The sequence below is a fragment of the Camellia sinensis genome, chromosome 4 (assembly GCF_055761805.1).
Source record: "Camellia sinensis isolate YWXY chromosome 4, ASM5576180v1, whole genome shotgun sequence".
Lineage (NCBI taxonomy): Eukaryota > Viridiplantae > Streptophyta > Magnoliopsida > Ericales > Theaceae > Camellia > Camellia sinensis.
Genome location: NC_138964.1, coordinates 25,606,266 through 25,627,300, shown reverse-complemented (window position 1 = coordinate 25,627,300; position 21,035 = coordinate 25,606,266). Strand labels below are relative to the sequence as shown.

Sequence of the window (21,035 nt, the reverse complement as noted above, 5' to 3'; positions counted from 1 at the left end):
CATCATGAAAGAGTCAAATTTTTTGTACCATTGCCGCGGAGCTTGCTTGAGACCATACAAATTTTTCTTCAATTTGCAAACAGATTTTTCTTTCCCTTTATCTACAAAACCTTTCGGTTTCTCCATGTAAATTTCTTCTTCAAGATCACCATAAAGAAATGCGGTCTTCACATCAAGTTGTTCAACTTCAAGGTTCATACTTGCAGTCATGCCAAGTACAACCCGAATAGAAGACATCTTCACAACCGGCGAGAAAATCTCATCAAAGTCAATCCATTTCTTTTGCCCAAAGCCTTCATCTTTCACAACCGGCGAGAAAATCTCATCAAAGTCAATCCATTTCTTTTGCCCAAAGCCTTTTACAACAAGACGTGCTTTGTACCTCAGACTCTTGCTATCATTCTTCAATTTGAAAACCCACTTATTTTTCAGAATTTTTCTCCCCTTAAACAACTTCACTAAATCACAAGTCTGGTTTTCAAGTAAGGAATTTATCTCCTCGTCCATGGCCGTTTTCCAATCACCTTTCTTTGCATGCTCAATTGCTTCTTGGTAGCTCTCGGGCTCCCCTTGATCAGAAATCAACACAAACTCATTGGGAGGATACTTTCTTGAAGGTTCTTGGTCCCTTGTAGATTTTCTAAACTCAAGTTGTGATGGCAGTTCTTGAGTTAGATGATGTTCCTAAATTTCTGGCTCAACTTCATTAGGATTAGCATCATCCTCTACATCTTCAATAGGTGGCTGCACATCTCCCCCATTTTCATCATCAACTGAAGATGAAGGAGATGGATCCATGTCAATGAGATCACTAGTTTTTGGCTCCAGTTGATTACCTTTGCAAAAGTCCTCAATTGTTTGGTCTTCAAGAAATACAACATCACGGCTTCGAATAACTTTCTTGTCGACCGGATTCCACAATCTATAACCAAACTCGTCATGCCCATAGCCAAGAAAAATGCATTGTCTTGACTTGCTACCAAGCTTGGACCTCTCATCCTTTGGATGTGAACAAAAGCTCGGCAACCAAACACTCTCAAGTGCTCATAAGATACATCTTTACCAGTCCAAACTCTTTCAGGAACATCACCATTCAAAGGATAGCAAGGAGACAAATTGATCACGTCAACCGCTGTCCTCATTGTCTCACCGCAAAAGGATCTTGGCAATTTAGCTTGTGAAAGCAAACACCTTGTTCTTTCCACAATGGTGCGGTTTATCCTCTCGGCAACGCCATTTTGTTGAGGAGTCTTCTTAACTGTCTTTTGGTGCCGAATACCTTGGCTGCGACAATACTCATCAAATGGCCCAGTGTATTCACCACCATTGTCTGATCGGATGTACTTCAATTTTTACCCTATTTCTCTTTCAACCATGGCTTGAAAATGCTTAAATACTTCTAGAACTTGATCTTTAGTTTTTAGTAGAAAAGCCCAAACTTTCCTTGAATAATCATCAATGAAAGTAACAAAATAAAGTGCACCACTATGTGTTCTAACTTTTAAAGGACCACAAACATCCGAATGAATCAACTTCAAAACATTTTCTTTTCTAGAAGTAACATTTTTCTGAAAAGAAACTCTATGTTGTTTACCCGCCAAACAATGAACACAAGTTTTAAGATGTGTACCTTTCAAACCGGGTAGAAGCCCTTTCTTGAACAAAACTTGTAGCCCCTTTTCACTCATATGGCCAAGCCGCTTGTGCCACAATTCGGTAGAAGTATCATCTTCAAGTGCATTGACAACATCTTTACAAATTTTTCCTTGCATCGAATAAAGTGTATGAGTCTTCTTACACTTAGCCACCACTAAAGAACCCTTTGTGAGCTTCCATATTCCATCACCAAATTTGTTGTTAAAGCTTTCATCATCCAGCTTCCCGATAGAGATCAAATTGAGGCGAATATCGGGAACATGCCTCACATCTTTAAGCAACAACTTGCAGCCCAAATTTGTTTCCAAGCAAACATCACCCATGCCAATAATCTTGGACAAACCTTCATTACCTATTCGAATAGAACCATAATCTTCTTTTGTGTAGGTAGTGAAGAAATCAACTCGAGAAGTCACATGAAAAGAAGCACCAGAATCAATCACCCAATTGCTCTCTTGGCGCACAAAATTGATACAATCATCTTCACAAACGACCATGAGATCATCGGTAGTAACTGTTGTTGTGTCTTCTTGCTTCTTATCCACACTTTTGTCACTCCTTTTCTCCTTGTTCTTGAGCTTTCGGCATTCTCGCTTAATGTGCCCTTTCTCATGGCAATAATAGCACTCAATGTCTTTCTTTGAAAAAGAACTATCTTTTGATTTGTCACGGCTTTGATTACAACTATGAGAAGTCTTACTCCTCCCCTTTGTTTTGCTTCGGCCTCTCACAACGAATGCTTCCGAATGAGAGGAACCCGCTGATTTTCTTCTAGTTTCTTCATTCAACAAGCTATTAGTGACTTGGTCCATTGTGACAACTCCATCGGGCGCCGAATTACTAACTGTCACAACCAAAGTCTCCCAACTTTCGGGCAAAGAACTAAGTAGCATCAAAGCCTGCAACTCATCATCAAAAATAATTTTCATAGAAGCAAGTTGGTTAACAATACTCTATATTTCATTCAGATGTTCCGGAATAGGGCTGCCCTCTTTATATTTTAAATTAACCAACTTACGAAACAAAAAAGCTTTATTTGTGGCTGATTTCCTATCATAAAGGCATTCTAATTTTTTTCCATAAATCATGTGCTGAAGTTTCAGTAGCAACATGATGAAACACACTGTCATCAATCCATTGACGGATAACACCAACGACTTTTCGATTAAGCCTCTTCCATTCATCATATTTCATATCATCAGGTTTGCCACTATCACCCTCAAAGGGTCCATACAAATCTTTACAAAATAATAGGTCCTCCATTTTAGTTTTCCAAGTTACCCAATTGCTTCCATTGAAACTAGACATACGACCCACATTCCCCTCCATTGATTTACACAAATAAATAAATCCAAATAAACCGTAAGCTCTGATACCAGTTGTTAGAGAACACATGTGATTCCCAACAAGTAAATCAATCAATGGGAATAAAAACTAATGCGAAAAAATTAAATGAGAAGCAACACAAGAATTTTACGTGGTTCCCTCAATGTGAGGTACGTTCACGGAATCGAAATCCGATTCCACTATCAACCAAATAAGTTTCCAAACGATTACAAATGAGACACGAATGGTCTCAGAAACCACCCTTAGGTGAATTCCAAATAATCACAAATAAACAAGAGGAAATACCTCACCAAATAGATGAACCAAAATCTTCAGAACCAGAGTTGTAGAAGACCCAAAATAATATACCCAAATCAGCTTCCAAGCACCAGCCAAAAGCATACAAAAAATGCTTTAAAGCAACCAAACCTTGAAATTAATGAAACTTCTAAACATCAGGATCAAAAACCACACCCACCGAATTTTGTTGCTGCCGTGGAATCAAACGGCTGCCTCTTTTTGTTTTTTTTCACCCCATTCAAAAACAAGCAATACCAATATATATATATATATATATGGTATACTTGTGGGTTTTTTTTTTATCAAACCCTAGTTGTAACCAAATTGGATTGGGTCTCCACAAATTAGATATAATATATTAAAATATATTATACCTAAACCAAACCAAATTAAAATTCTTTAACAAACCAATTGGGTCTCACACTCTAATAAGGAGGAATACCCAACAGATAGTTCATAAACTCTAAAATCAAGTACACCTACCTCCTCAAAGTGAAACGATTCATTCTCTTTTAAATAAAACATTTTGTTCTTGATTTCTATTCAATTTCTTAACAGATATTATCAAATTCACTAAATAGACATAGTATAAAAAACAAATTATAAAAACCATGCATATAATTATAAAGCATCAAATACTATTTCACTCCAACTCTAGATAGAGAGTGGCAATGGTTCCGATGCTTCACAAAAAAAAAAAAAAAACTATGTCAATTGACAGTGAATATTTGGTCCCCATTTTTTTTTTTTTTTTGTGGCAGTTAAGAACATAAGATATCCCATAAGCAATCCAAATATCATTCCACATCCATACCCTATGAATACGACTTTCAAATTAAATCCACTAAAAAATGTTGGATCATCTTCCGGGTGTGACATAGGTGGTGGTTGCAGTTGTGGTGTCCCATTATCTCCACATTTATTCGACAGTGGAAATCCACATAGTGCCAAGTTCCCATCGTATGAGTTATTTTGAAATGTATTAAATTGGTTGCCTTGAGGAATGCGCCCCTCGAGATGGTTTTGTGAAAGATTTAAAACTGCAAGAAATGTTAGAGTTGTCAATTGATTAGGAATCTCACCTACGAGTTGGTTTGAAGAGAGATCCGACGATTCAAGCAACAATAGATTTCCCAACAACGAAGGGATATTGCCAGTAAGATCGTTGTCAGATAAGTTGAGCAACCAAAGTGAATTAAGATTTCCTATAACATTTGGAATCTCTCCTGTGAATTTATTGTTTGATAAATCAATTATCGTGAAGATGGTTAGAATCCTCACTAGCTCAACCTTCAACCCCTTTACTACCACTATCACAGAATATTTATAATAGTGGTCTCCCATATATCTTCTTCTCACCTTTTCATCCACATTTCTCATAGCTTTGAAATGCTCAAAATACTTTGTTGGCAAAAGGCCACAAAATTCATTATGAGAGAGGTCAAATATTCGGAGCTTGGGAAAGGGGAACTTAGTTTTGAAAGTGCCTAGAGGGCCGTGGAATTTATTGGATTGTAAAACGAGTGCCTGCAACATAGGAAGAGTCTCCAACCAGTAGGGGAATGTGTCATCTATAATGTTATTTCCCAAGTCTAGAACTTCCAAGTGTGTACAATTTACCAAAGATCGTGGCACCATTTAAGTCAATATTCCTCAATTGGTTTCCCTCTGCAAATATAGTTAGAATTTTCCCATGGAAGTTATTCATTCCAAGATTTAACACCATGAGTGCATTGCTAAAATTCCCAAAACAATCTGGAATTACACCACTCAGGTTATTATGAGACAAATTAAGAACCTCAAGAGAGCTTACGGGAAAATGTTTCAACTTGTTTTGCTTTGCAATTGTGACAGGAATGTTTCCACGGAAGGTATTCATCCCAAGATCTAACACCCTGAGTACATTGCTAAAGTTTCCCAAGCACTCTGGAATTACACCATTCAAGCTATTATGAGACAAATCAAGGATTATAGGGGAACTCATGTTGCAAATCACCAAAGGGATCTCTCTAGTGAATTTGTTATGTGAGATGAAACTGTGAGCTGTTGAAAGTGGTGGAATGGGGCCATGCAGGTCATTCTTGCTCAAATCTAACATCCAATATACTACTTGTGAATTCTTGGATTGGACCAGTGAGTTGATTATCAGCAAGGGACAAGTACCGCAACGATGAAGGATTATAAACCGAAGGTGGAACTGGACCTGCATTATTTGAAATGTCCAAATAAGCATGTTGTGTCAAGTTTACCCACCAGGATGGGATAATTGACCGCTAAAATTGTTATGTGATAATAAACAAATCTGTGTAAGGCTGGTTAAGTGGTGGGAATACATATAGCCTTCCAATTTACCTGAAATACTAGCAAATTCATTGGGAAACTAGTATGGGGGCTGACATAGTCAATTGACATATATGATCACATGATATTGTCGAAATTAATGTTGTGTTCGGTTGGGAGATTTAAGGAGAGATTTGAAAAGGGAAATGGAAAATGTAGTTGAAATGCAAATAAAATATATCTACATTTCACATAGTTTTACACACATTTTTCCTTTTCCTTTCCAAATCTCTTCTTAAATCTCCCAACCAAATACAGCGTAAGAATAGGAGTTGCCAAATGATCACATGATAAGTATTTACAAGGGGGAGTGGAAACAGAATACTGGAGCAACAAGGAAAATCTATGGGTCATGATTTGTGGATAGTTGGATTAGGAACAAATGGCCAACTCAACCATGCCCGAGTACAGTACTAGGGCTCCCAGAAGGGAAGCAATGTACAACCTCTTCATGGAGATGATTTTTGAGGGGAGAGGCTCAGGGGAGGGGTGCATATGTGTTAAGCTTGTGAAAATGTATGATCACCATATATAGCTATGTTTTCGATACCCTACTCTACCCTACTTTAGCTATGTTTTTTGTTTTTTTTTTTGTTTTGTTTTGTTTTGTTTTGTTTTGTTTTTTTTTTGTTTTTGTTCTAATGAATTCTCTTTGTTTGTATCAATTTGAATTTATTGGTGTACCAACATATGAATTTGTAAGAAAAATTATAAATCAGTAGGATAGTAAAAAAATATTTGTATTCTAATGGTGGTGCAAATTTTTTGTGTGCATGGCGCAACTCTTTTCTGGTATTTGATGCAAATCATTTCCATGTGTCAGAGTTGCACCATAAAAGATTTCATCTATAGTGTAATTTTCTTTCTAATATTCTATTGATTTGCAATTTTCCCAATCTTGTATGAACATAATAATTCCCTCTATATTGTTGGTGTGTGAACATATGAATTTTATGTTTATAGTAGTAGTTGTTTATTTCTTTCTAATTTTAGGATTGATGATTCTTGACTTTTTCACTGTCTACTGATTTGCATTTTTCCCAATTTTGTATGAACATAATAATTTCCTCTATATTGTTGGTGAATGAAAATATGAATTTTATGTTTATTGTAGTTGTTTATTTCTTTCTAATTTTAAGATGGATCATTCTTGATTTTCTAGATAGAGTTAGACTAATATTTATCATATTTATAATTACTCTGCTATTCATTGAAAAAAAATAAAAAAAAAATAAAAAGGGTCATTCTATATTACCACAACTTGACTGATTTTGTATTGTTTCGTCATGACAGTGAATTCATGTATTTAATCCACGGAACGCGAAGTCTACCAAACTCCAAAAGATTTATATATTGGCCAGTAATTATCAGGAAAATAAAGAGATGGACTTTACTCCTTCCAACTTCAAAATCCCACCAAACACATCTGGCTCCCATTTTGTAGACCCACCTTACTTTTTAATATTTTTATTGAAGGGAATAAATTAGATATGATTAAAATTTTGACATGCAGCAAGTCTAATTTTGATTTTTTTTTTTTTGGAAAATTGTCTCAAATTCTATTATTTTTAAGCTATAAAGATGATAACAATTTGGAAGATTATATTACTCTCACTTATTTGTCTATATATGTGCCCACTTATCTATCTATCTATCTGTCTGTCTATCTAGTAATGCTTGTAACTTTTTTAAACAAGATTGAAAAATTTAGAAATTTCTTAGATGTTGATTTGTGATTATGTACCAATTTTAATTAGTAAATAGCAATCCTAATCAAACAATCAAAGACAAACAACACAATGATTTTACGTGAAAAAATCATAATTAGAGCGCCTCCAATTACGATAAAAAAAATCACGGGCAAAAGTTACAAAACAATCCACTAAAAAGACATAAAGGAATTATATAGGTATACTCTTAATTACCTAGCGAGTCCACACCCAACTTGAACCAACCCCGATGTGTCTCTTCCAGCCCCGTCTTCACATCGGAATTGTCTTGACCAACGTTGAATCCACAACGCCAATGTCGAATCATGACGATGAGCCACTTCAGAATCCACCGAAGTTTCAGACTCGAATCCTCCAGAATCCATCGAAAAATAACTCTCTCATTTGTATAGAATAAACAAATAATCATTTGATGTATACTTTTTAAATCATGAGTTGAATACTCAATCAAACATCAAAGAAAACTAGCAAAATAACCCCAGATATAAACCCTAATATCCAAGAAGAAGATCTGGAAGCGTAACCCTAAAAGCTGACTAAAACACATATTTATAGAAATCTGTTCTGCGATCTCTGCTCGAGCGCTGGAATGGTCGCTCGAGCGGACCGACGCTCGAGCGCAGGAAATTCCACTCTAGCAGGAAAAAACATCTCCCATTATTTTTGTAGGCGATCAAACTTTTGGAACCTAGGATTCTCCGCTCGAGCGCACAAACGGTCGCTCGAGCGGACATGCAACTTTGAATGCATTTTTGCATTTTGTTGTCATAGTTAACGAAGTGACAAACATGAAAGAATAAACATCACAAACTTCTCTGCAAGGTACAATTCGGGTTGGATTCGCATCTAAAAAACCCATAGCCTCACTGAAATAAAAGAGCGAATAAAAGTACAGCTAAAAGGAATTTTGTCAAACCAGATTGTCAAGAATAAAAACTAAATAAAGATTTTTGGAAATGGTTTCAATCAATTAATTTTCTGCTTTATCTAATTATAATGACCAGAGCATCATTCACAAGGGTGGAGCTTTTGATCTCCCTTGCGGCAAAATCTTTTTCCATGGTAAATTTTAACTATTTACGCATGTCAATTAAACTGCTGTTTTTCAGAAGCTACATAAAACTCTTGAACAAAATCAAAACTCTTTACTAAAATATGTTTGGACTTCGAGCCCCGGTAAATTACGCTTTGCCTCTTTATGTTTGGCCATTTTTCTACTTTAGCCTTTAAATTTTATTTTTTTGTGATGAAAATTATAAATATTTGTGTTGTATGTTAATTTATGGAACGAATTTGTGGTGTGAAAGTAGTTAAATTCTTTCTAGTCAACAATAAGTTATGTTTTTTACGTTGATAAAAGTCATGTTATTCTATCTTTTAGGGTTTTAAATTGGTCATTTCAACTTGAAAGAGTATTTATACTTTGTAAGCCTTTTTTGGGGCCAACTTTGGTTATTAGAACAATTTATTTTTAGGATTCATTGAATAGAATATTGATACAAAAAATTAAGATGAATGAATATCTGTATCTATATATTTGAATAATATTTATATTACAAAAATAGACTACTATTTTTAAAATTATATTTGTAGTCATTTATTCCAAAAAAATTTATATATATATATATATTGCTCATTTTTTTAGAATAAATGTTTGATTCCAATTCAATTTTATTTTTCCAATCTCAAAAATGAAACCCCACTATTTATTTATTTATTTATTTATATGTTTACTAAATTGATTCTAAAATAATAAACAAATAAAATTAGGTTATCTCGAATGAAATATAACACATTTAATATATTAGATGTGTTACTTCCTCTTAAAAAAAGAAAATAAAAGAAAATAAAAGGAAATAGATTCTCTAGTCCACTATGTGGATTGGATTGTACTGTTTGGACCCATGAGGCCCATCGCAGGTTCTATTTCAATAATTTAGACTGTTCAATTTGTAGAACTCATCGAGTATTTCATTCCTGTGAAAAAATCACGTTGATCGGATTGATAACTACTTGATTTAATCCGATTTTTGTCAATAATTTATTTTGAAAATCATATTTACTATTGACAGAAATATGATTTGATTAAGTAACTATCAATATATAATTAATGCGATTTCATATAAAAATGAAATAGTCAATGAATTCCACATAAAATAAATCAAATTATCAAAATAAAACTCATAATAAATCTACACAGCCCAATAATATACTCGAGTCCGACATCGGACAAAAGAGAAACCTGCCCCAAAATAAAATATAGAGTGGGTGGTGAGGTGAAGTGAGGTCAGGACCACCAGGCTCGTCATTATAATAGAAATAAAGTGGACTTGACTCCATAGTCTTCAAATATATCAACAGCCTTCAAACAACACATCAATATCAACACAAATTTGCGAGTCCAGATCCCCTCCTTGAGCCCCTCCTTAATTCCCTCCTTGCAGGGGCCTTCGGGTCTACTTTGAGGCCCAGTTTTGATAATCCGAACCGTTCATATTTTTAGATTTATTTAGTATATTATACCTGTAAAAAATCAAGTTGATCGGATATCAGAAAGTATGCGTTCAGAAAATTGGGATTACAAACTATTTTTTAATAAACAATTTTCCGAACACATACTTTATGATATTCGATCAATTTGATTTTTTACAGGTATGATATACTGAATAAATCTAAAAATATTAACGGTTCGGATTATCAAAACTGGGCCTCAAAGTGGACCCGAAAGCCCCTGCAAGGAGGGAATTAAGGAGGGGACTCAAGGGGAGGATCCCAATTCCAAATTTGCACCCACAGGATACAAATTATGATGGAAGTGCCAAATGGCACCCACTGGCTACAAATTGAGGTAAGAATCACATAGTGTTGACTGCCTTCATATCATGTGATCGTAGATTTGTGTCAATGTTTTCTCAATATTAATTTTATTCCTTTATTTTTATATTGTTATTTTAAATTTATATTTTATTTATATTATGTTAACATGTTATATTAAAAAAAATAAAAATAAATAACTCTTCAAAATAATAAAACTAACTTTACAAACGTGAGCTACCCGGCGGGGTGTGCCAGAAACCTCTTCAATGCCTAAATGAGCAAAATAGACAATAGACATAAAAGCTCTATGTATTTGAAAGTAAGAATTGTAATATCTGTACATACGTTCTGTCATAAGCTTTTATACATTCCATTTGACACAATCTTAGTAGGACTCTAACTATAAGGAGTCCTCCTAGGAATCACACTTCCAAGAATAATTATCCTGATAACACTCTACTCACTACCAACCAAGTGAGATGCTCTTAGCTCTTTGACCTCGGCCGTTAGTTCGGTCAACCGACCTACCTTGACCCTGCCTTGTGAGGGACAAAACCGAGATAGTATCCTACCGAGATAGAAACAGCCCAGCTCTTTGCACTGGTGAACTTTAGTCTGTCATCGGACTACATCCACACAACCCGATTTAGGCCAGGGCTCAATATCTGCATGGCCCAAAGTCGAGCTACACAAGCTCTTACCTCGGCCCATAACTTGGCCCAATTTAATCACATAAATTACCCTTTCAATTGCCCCTTAATTCCATCTGCGAAGCATGATTGGGATTAGTCTTCTCAAGCTGTGCTAAGATATTCGAACCAACCGAACCAAAACATTCAACCCAACCGATCTAAAACGCGTCCGCCAGAAGGTAGCTCGGTTTCCAAAAACCACACCGGTCGCACTGCCTGTCATCTCACGTAACTGACATCGTGTCCTTACTGGGACACGTGGCATGTGCCGATTGCCCCTCCGTACTGTGACAGCTGTCTCACACTTACCAAAAATTTGAAAAGGCTTGCCGTTTTGCCTCCATTATAAACACAACACCTTAATTTCGAACAGTCATCGTCTACTGTTCATCTTCTAACCTCCCCAATCTTGGCAACCAAAACTCGAATCCTACACTTGTCTGTATTCAAGCCCTAGTACCATCATTTTCGTCATCAATTCAAACCCAACATTGTTGCTGTAATGCCATTTGCGGATCTGTGTCTCCATTCAAAAACTAGTAAGTTTCATATTCTTTCATGCACTCTATATGACTCTCCATGTTCTTGGATTGTGAACCCATTGATGATAGTAAAATAGTATTTTTAACATTTGTTAAGTGTAAAAACGAACTTAGAACTACATTAGCTCCTAAAAACTTAACACCTTAGGGAAAACTGTCCCCCACTTGGAACTGAAATCCAACAAGAATCTTGGTTTTGATCCAAAATCATCCTGAAACTGAGTTACAAACTTGTTTGTGCTCACTTAGACATGTTTCACCGAAGTAAGAAAACATCATCTAAACATGACCGTGCTAAAATCTCACATTTTCTTAGGATGAGGCTAAAACCTTGCCTCAATTTTTAGCTGAGAAAACTAATTTACACTGATGCGTTAGCCCGGTCACTAGTTGGTCAAAACACATTCTATGTTTTTCACTGTGCAGACTTTGACTAGGTTTTATCCAGGCACACCATTCACCACAACGTCGGGCTAAGGAGCTGAGCAGATATTTATAAACAAACTAAGGACACACCCATGGGCAAATACCGATTCCTCGTGAGTTCACCCGGTGCCATAGCCGAGTTCTGAAGGAAATACAACATCCCTGACGAACTGGACACCACGCCCTGGGGCAAACCGGGCTTCATCTCTTTTACCCTTATATCCATCGTAGAGGCTGGGTTACAGTTTCCTATCTAGCCCTTCATCTATGAGTTTCTTAGGCAAACCAGATTGTGCCCCACCTAATTATCCACAAACACATACAGAATAATAAATGGAATCGCCGAGCTAAACCACCGACTCGGTCTCAACCTTGGATTGGCCAAGCTATTTCATCAATACTCACTCGGCCAAAAGAACGATGGTTGCGTTGATTACCTATGCATTAAGAAGGGCCGAAAAAAAATCATCAAGTGCACGCTAGACAAGGATCTGAACGACGATGATTTTCTCTGGGTCTCTAGTAATTTTGAAGATTAGGAGGCCCAAATATCGGGCTACAATATCAGCTGGAATAAAGGAACCCCTGGTGAGCATAACTCAGTTGTTCTAAAAATTTGCATTGTTACGTAGCCGTGCTAACACTTCTCTTTTTTACAGATTTGAATCGATTAAAAACAAACTACACCTACGCTAACCAAGTTGCGCTACGTGCTACCTTATGGTATCCCCACCACGACTGGACCACACTTTTAGGAGTAGTACCGTCATATCGCTACAGCGGGAAGAGGAAAAGCAGAGTTACAGACTTCTTGCTTGAGTCTTCCCCTGAACTGGATCCCAACCTACCTCAGATCAACCTTATTACCCTCACCAAAGAGCAAGAGGTGGCCAAAAAGAAGGTCGTGCGAGCTCTTATCACAGAATAGTCCTCCGCCGAAGTCCAAACTGAACAAGCATCCTCCGGTCAGCCGCGCGAGATAGTCGTCGCCTTTCCAACCACCAGGGCAGCCATGTCTCGGCAAAACAAGCGCGGGTGCACGTCGTCGATTGAACAACAACGTTTGGTAGATGAGGAAGAGACCGTGCTTCCTGATCCCGTGCTGTCGAATCCGAAGCCTGCCCATTCTAGCCGAGCAAGCCCTTCTTTCCCTCTTGTATGGGCACCAACAATGTCCTACAAAAATCGCGCTATGTCCACCAAGGATTTAGTGGTTGTTGAGAAGGACCATATGCTCGCTTTTAACCTTTCTAAAAGCCTCTGTCTTCCAGCGAACATGGAGCATCACGACCACTTGACTGAACTCAAGGCCATTCGGTTGGCTGCTAAGTCCATTATGCTAGTAAGTCCTCCACTTGCTAATTTAAGTCTACTGTGTTCAACTATTTGCTCAGTTTGCACCCTAACACCTCTTCATTTAAACCGTAGGCCCTGCAAAAAAACCATGTAGCCCATAAATGTGTGCTTGAATTGTGAAAGACAGCATGGTCAGTTGTGGCTAATTCAAACGCTAAAGCGGCCGAGCTGAAAGAAGTAAAGGCGAAACTGGTCGGGGTGGCTACTGAAAATGAACGACTGGTCGAGCTAGTCAACACAGCCGAGGCTGACAAGCAAAAAGCCCTGGCCGAGAAAAAAGACCTCCACTTACGTGAACTCTCCAAGCTAGAAAAGAAAAAGAACGCCGAGATCCAAGAGTGGAAAAAGAAGATGGAGGACGCAGAGGACCGGGGTTTCAAGGAGGGTGAAGAAACCTACGTCCAACAGTGTGAAATAGCCAAATACATATTCTTTAAATGTGGTTGGAAGGTTGTGGCTGAAAAGCACGGTCAGGGGCATGACTCCGAAATTTTCCTGAACCCTCCTCCCCACTTCATAACAAGCTATATGACAGACTATGAAAATACAGTCCAGTAGAAGCTCCTTCAAGACGGGGAGGAGAAAGAGGAGATCCCTGACCCAGTTAATGCTCATCCTGTCAACACTGACCTTGGTCGCCAGTCTTCACTACCCGCTCAGGTGGATTTGCTTAACCAAACTGTGCCAAGCAGATCGACAGAGTGCCTGTGACCAATCTAACACAAGAAGCTGAAGCCGGAACCGGCCTGCCTAATGGTGAAGTCCATGGTGACCTAGATGCTGACCTTGATGACATTTTTGCCTGACTAGGATATAACTCTTCTTTTTTTCTTACTTTTTGCTTGTTTTCTGTTCTTTGTTATGTAACCGGGCTATATGCCCCATCTCTTGTAATCACCTTTCAATCAATGAAAAAAGTTTTTGTGCTTCTTGCATGGTCATTGCGCTTTTCCTTCATTGTAGTGTATCATTTTAACTGTATACCTAGCCGAGCTCACCAGCTCTACCTTATCATGCCAACCTTCCTTAGTCGAGATATCTACCTAAGCTAAAGAAAAAACCTGTTGGCCACACCTGCCAACCCTCTTTTAGCCTAGATCCTTATCTCAGCTAGAGAGTGCAAACTGTTGGTCAAACCTGCCAACCTTGTTAAGCCTAGATCTTTATCTTGGCTAAAGGGTGTAAACTATTGGTCAAACCTGCCAATTTTCTTAAACCTAGATCCTTATCTCGGCTAAAGGGTGCAAACTGTTAGTCAAACTTGTAAACTTTCTTTAGCTTAGATCCTTATCTTGGGTAAAGAGTAAAGACTTCTGTTGGTCAAACCTGCCAACTTTCTTAAACCTAGATCCTTATCTCGGTTAAAGAATGAAAAAAGTGTTAGTCAAACCTGCCAACCTTCTTGAGCCTAGATCCTTATCTTGGCTAAAGAATGAAAAAAGTGTTGGTCAAACCTGTCAACCTTCTTGAGCCTAGATCCTTATCTCGGCTAAAGAATGAAAAAAGTGTTGGTCAAACCTGCCAACCTTTTTGAGCCTAGATCCTTATCTCAGCTAAAGAATGAAAAAAATGTTGGTCAAACCTGCCAACCTTCTTAAGCCTAGATCCTTATCTCGGCTAAAGAATGAAAAGAGTGTTGGTCAAACCTGTCAACCTTCTTAAACTTAGATCTTTATCTCGGCTAAAGAATGAAAAGAGTGTTGGTCAAACCCGCCAACCTTCTTAAGCCTAGATCCTTATCTCGGCTAAAGAATGAAAAGAGTGTTGGTCAAATCTACTAACCTTCTTAAGCCTATATCCTTATCTTGACTAAAGAATGAAAAGTGTCGGTCAAACCTGTCAACCTTCTTAATTATGCCCCAGTCGAGTAATGAGTACGAACAATTTTACAATCAGAGGAAAGAATTTTTATAGAAAAAATGTCTACTTGCTTTATTGAATATCGAAAAGAAAAATTACAAGTGTTTAAGAAAGAGCTAAAAATAAAATATTTTGAGATTGACTGTGTTCCATGGGCTTGGAATAGCTCAGCCATCCACATCTTCTAAGTGATATGTCCCTTTTTCTGCCAAACCAATCATTTTGTACAGTCCTTTCCAATTAGGTCCTAATTTGCCATCTCCAGGCACCAAAGTGTTTCTCATTACTTTGCGCAGTATCCAATCTCCAATCTTGAATTGCCTTGGGTGCACCGTTTTATTATATTTCCTGGACAACTCCTGTTGATATGAGGCAATATGTACCAATGCCCTTTCTCTTCTCTCTTCTGCAAGACTACCTTGTTGGAAGCTTCAGCCTGGCCATTGGCTGGGGATAGGCTGGTGCAGAGTTATAAAATTCTATTTTGTATTCTTTGCAAAAACTCCTAAAGATTTTTCTATCAAACTGAGTGCCGTTGTCAGATATCAAAGCCTTGGGAATTCCAAACCGGGTTATGATGTTCTGCCAGACAAACTTCTTGACGTCTTTTTCTTTGATGGATGTCAGTGCTTCTATCTTTACCCACTTTGTGAAGTAGTCCATTGCAGCGAGAAAAAACTTTTTGTTGCCCGGTGTGGTTGGGAGTGGTCCTACTATATCTAAGCCCCACATTGCAAAGGGCTAAGGATTGGTCAAATGTAGGAGCTTTCTGGCTGGTTGATGTATTTGACGTGTGAACTTTTGACATTTCTCACACTTCTTGACGTACTTTTTTTCGTCCGCTTGTATGTACGACCACCAATACCCTTATGAAATAGCTCAGTAGGCCAGGGATCGCCCTCCTTGATGACTTTCACACACACCTTCGTGAATTTCAAACAAGAATGCCTCAACCTTGCTAGGATGGACACACATCAAGTATGGTCCTATGAAGGATTTCTTGTACAATGCTAGGGATGGGGAAAGCCAAAACCTCTGTGATTTGGTGTGAATTTTGTTGGCTTCCTTCTTTTCTTCAGGTAAAATGCCGTCTTTTAAAAACACTATGATGGGGTCCATCCAGGAAAGACCTAGATCGGTGCCGCATGCTTCGGCTGCTTCGAGCTCTTCAATACTTGGTCTTGGCAAGAAGTCTATTAACAATGGGTGTGGGATAGACGTATCTGCCATTGACGCAAAACTGGCTAGCTCATCTGCTTTACTATTTTCCTCTCAGTCGATTTGCTCTATCCTAACAACTTCAAATTTCATGATCTCATTTCTGACTAATTCTTGGTACTTGGCCATTCTATCATCCTTTGCTTCATAGTCGCTCGCAATTTGGTTGACTACAAATTGGGATTCACTGTATACCATTAGCTCGGTGGCTTCCATACGAAATGTTGACTTCAAAGCAGCTAATAATGCTTCATACTCTGTCTCGTTGTTGGATACTGGAAATCCAAGGTTGATTGCTTATTCAATGGTCAAGCCATCTGGTGAGATGAAAACTATGTTGAGTCCTTCACCGTGCCTGTTGGACGCTCCATCTACGAAAAGCTTCCACATATCTCTTACAAACAACTTCCAGCAAGTGGAGGGATCTGATGACGCCTTAGGATTAGGGGTGTTGATGCTGATGTTGTCTTCTTCTATGTTGTTGTCCGTCGTTATGATCTGGTCCTCACTGCCTGGCTGTCTTAGGACTTCACTTTCAGCCGAGTCCTTACTTGTCGTAGTGCGGTATGCTCCTTCTTCTCTTTCTGCAAGGCTGAGTGGTTTTCTATGCAGCTGAGTGACTTGTTACGTAGGTTGCGTTGTCTTGGCGGCACTTTTCCCCATTTGTTCGGTTGCCTCGGTCAAGTCGATCAGGCAAACATGATGACTTCCAAGAGTAAATTAGGCCACAAAGTCTACCAAGGCTTAGGCCTTTATTGCGGTTCTTGGTTGGAACTTAATGTTGAACTATCCTAACTCCACGGCCCACTTCAAAATTCGCCCAGAAAAGTCTGTCCTTTCGAACAAGGCTTTTAAGGGGAAGACTGTTAAGACGATCACTGTGTAGGCATGGAAGTAGTGCGACAATTTTCTTGAGGCCATCATCAATGCTAAAGCCAACTTCTCGAATGGCAGGTACCTCGTTTCAGCTCCCAACAAAGTCTTGCTGACGTAAAAGATAGGCAAGTCTTGTATTCCCTCTGCTTGTACCAACACTGTGCTAACTGCGTACTGGGAGACTGCTAAGTATAGAAAAAGTTCTTTTTCGAGAATCGGGGTAGCCAACAATGGCGGAGAGGTCATATATTTTTTCAGGCTTTATAGAGCTCGATTGCACTCGTTATCCCACTCGAACTTGGTCTTCATTGCTTGGAAGAATGGTTTACATTTGTCGGACGACTGACTTATGAATCGGTTAAGGGCAGCAGCCAGGCCCGTGAGATGTTATACTTCTTTGACTGTGTGGATCCTTTCTAACTCTTGAATGGCTTTGATCTGTGACGGATCAGCTTCTATCCCACGGTTTGTCACTAGAAAGCCCAAAAACTTTCCTGATCCCACGCCAAACGCATACTTGGCTGCGTTCAGCCCCAATTTGTGGGTCTTCAAAATTTGAAACATCTCAGCTAGGTCCTTAAGATCGTCTCCTTCATTCTTGCTCTTGACGACCATGTCGTATATGTAAGCTTCCATTGTTCTGCCTAACAATGGCTTGAAGATTTTGGTGATTATTCATTGGAATGTTGGCCCTGCATTTTTTTTGCCAAAGGGCATGACCTTGTAGCAATATAATCCCCTGGGTGTTGTGAAGGATGTGACCTCCTGGTCCGTTTCATACATAGTAATTTAATGGTAACCGCGATATGCATCAAGAAAGCCAAGTCGGTCGTGTTCTACAGTTAGGTCCACCAGTTGGTCTATCCGTGGCAGAAGAAAGCTGTCTTTGGGGCATGCTTTGTTGACCGTCTTGTAATCCACGTAAACGCGCCACTTGCCGTTCTTCTTTGGTACCACCACGTTGTTGGAGATCCACTTGGGATAGTAAACCTCTCTGATTTCCCCTGCTTCTAGTAGGTTTCCCACTTCCTCAGCCACTACCTCGGCATGGTGGAGTGCCGATCGGTGAGTTCATTATATAATTGGTCTGGCAGTTGGGTGAACATTAAGTCTATCGCATATGAAGTTAGGGTCGATGCCCGGCATGCCGTATGGCGTCTAGGCAAATACCTCAACGTCAGAGATCAAGAACTCCATGATCTCTATTCTCTCGGTGCTAGAGAAAGATGAGCCAAGCATAAAGAATTTCTCTGGGTCCTTTTTGTCTATTCTGACCTCCACCAAATCCTCTACTGCCTTTTGTTCGGCTGCCTTGCCGACGTCTGCAAATAACTCGTTGCTTTCAGGCTCCTCCACCATTTGTACGAAACCCTTTGGCAACTCGACTTCCATTCACAGTTATGAAGCATTGTTTGGACATGATTTGGCCTCCCAAGACCTCTTCAATCACTCCAGCTTCGTTAGGGAACCGTATCACCTGATGGTAGGTTGATACTACCGCTCGAATGGCATGGAACCATGCTCTTCCCAAGATTATGTTATAAGTGGAAGGGACTTTCAACACCCAGAACTCCATTTGTTTCGTCGTTGTTCTAGCTTTCACCGGTAGAATTATCTTGCCAACCGGCCATTCTGGCATTGAGTTGAAATTGACCAAAGGAGATGTCGTGGTGCTAAATCTTTGTCCTCCAGTTTAAGTTGTTTGAAGGTCTCATAGTACATTATCTCACACGAGCCCCTTGGTCAATTAGAATCCGTTTGATGTCAAAATTTTTGACACGAAAAGTAACCACTAATGCGTCGTTGTGAGGCTTTGTAACCTTGCTAAGTCCTTATCAGAAAATGTGATGCTATTAGTTGCCTCCGTTTTTCACTTTTTCACGACAGGTTGTGCACTCTCTACCTCCCTCATATGCTCAGCCTTTTTGATCATGCTTATGAGCTCACATACTCGTTCAGGGTCGATAATTCCATGTATCACATTGATTACACCTTGGGACGGACCATCAGCTAGCATCCCATCTGGCCCGTCACGGTTCTGGGAGGTTGGCTGAGCTCCCCCCTCAATATACTAGTCCAGGTGGCCTGTGACCACTAACTCTTCCAGATGCTGCCTTAAGGGCGTACAATTTTCAGTTCGGTGCCCTACTTCATCATGGAAGGTGCACCAGTACCTAGCGTCATAACTCCTTTGCGCTTCTCTTAACTTGGTTGGCCGCCAAATGAAGGGTTTATCGCATATCTTACTAAGAATTCAGTAGATAGGTTTATTGAACACCGTGGTGATGGTGGTGCGGACTCTCAACCTCCTTGCTTGGATGTCCTTGCCACTTGGTCGCCTGCCTCGACCATTCTTGTTTGGTTGGTCATTACGGCCAATTGTGTTGACCGTTGCCATGGGCTTTTTATCCGACATCGCTATTGTGCCGAACTTTTCCATGGCGCGAGCGCAATCTTCATCTACCCTGATATGCTGATGCACTCTCTCCATTAGGGCTTCCATTGTGAGGGGTGGCGTTATTGTTATTGAATCCCTCAATTTATTGCCCGCCCGTAAACCCCGTTTGTATTGTGCGATAGCTAAGTTTGCGAGGCAATCTCCAATCTGATTATAAGTCTCCCGATACCGGTTGTTGTAAGATTTTAGTGTTTCTTTCTCGCCCATGTCGATGGAGAGCAGTTGGTCTGTTTCCACTGGTGTCTTGATGTTTGTCTTAAACCTGGTAACAAATGCCTTTGCAAGTGGCGCCCATGAAGCTATGCTGCCTTCTGGCAATCTTTGAAACCATGTCAAGCCTAGGTCGCCTAGGCTTGAGGGAAACAAGAGACACCTTAGAGTCTTGTTCTGTCTGTATACAACCATGACCTAGCAGAAGTGGCTCAAGTACATGTAGGGGTCTGACTTCCTCTCATAAGTGGTGAACTTGGGCTAATAGAAGCCCAAGGGGTAACGGTGCTTTCTCAATTGCTGGAATGAATGGCGAGCTTTGCAACCTTGCTAACGCTTTGTTTGCTGGCTTATAAGTAAGGCGTGGTACGGGCATTCCAACCTCAACACTTCAATGTGTCTAAGGAGGCAACTGCTGCAAAGAAGATGCCCTTTGGGGGTCGCGTGCATGGGCTTCTCTCTTTTAAGCTCTCTCTTCTAGTACTGTTCGCAAGTTCGTCGACCTAGGCAACTCAGTGTGCCTAGATGTTGTTTGGTGTGTATGCGAGGGTTGATAACTACTTCACTCTGTACGAGACCTTCAGTCCTCATTTTCTTAGATCTAGAGAAACAAGTCCTAGAAGTCCTTGATTGTGTCTCGCCTGTTCTGAGGCTCCTGCTTTCAGTTTGGAATGGTGTGATTTGCTTGCCACGATCCCCTGAGTGGTGAGAACGCGTTCTACCTTCGCGAATCTCTTCACCTGCCACCCCTTTACCTTTTATCTCGCGCTTCACAGTCTCCATGTCAGCCACCATTCTCTTTATCAATTTGTCTTGTTCCCTTACGCGATCTTCCAGAACTTGAGGATCAATCTTCCGTCTTTGCCTATCAGGGCTTTGAGAGCGACAAGGACTAATGCTGTCATGACCCGAATCCGCCCCTATGGATTAAGGTCATAACCGGCCAGTAGTCATGAGATTACCTACGACCTCAAACAAAATCAGACATATATTAGGGCCAAACAGAAGCAAACTTTAAAATTTTGTCCAACGAGTTGTGCTTACATGGCAAAACAAACATTCCATAATAACTCACACGTATAGACAAAATTAACAGTTCACGTGTGCAAGACCTTTCAAACATATAGTCAGCCTAACAAAAAGCTTATGTACATGGTGATCCAACATATTCACATATTCACCAAAATAACAAAAAGGGAATCAAAAGTAAAAGAAACAAAACAAAGTC

At 39.4% G+C, this 21,035-nt stretch overlaps 1 protein-coding gene across 1 annotated transcript; it reads right to left on the bottom strand.

Moving 5' to 3' along the window:
* Positions 1-3,925: 3,925 nt before the first annotated feature.
* LOC145823648 (receptor-like protein 35) lies at positions 3,926-5,266 on the bottom strand. The gene is made up of 3 exons (XM_082923139.1): positions 4,903-5,266; positions 4,052-4,592; positions 3,926-3,965 (listed from the first exon to the last, which is right to left on the bottom strand). The coding sequence occupies exons 1-3, from the start codon at positions 5,264-5,266 to the stop codon at positions 3,926-3,928; spliced, it is 945 nt and encodes a 314-aa protein (XP_082779265.1).
* Positions 5,267-21,035: the final 15,769 nt, after the last annotated feature.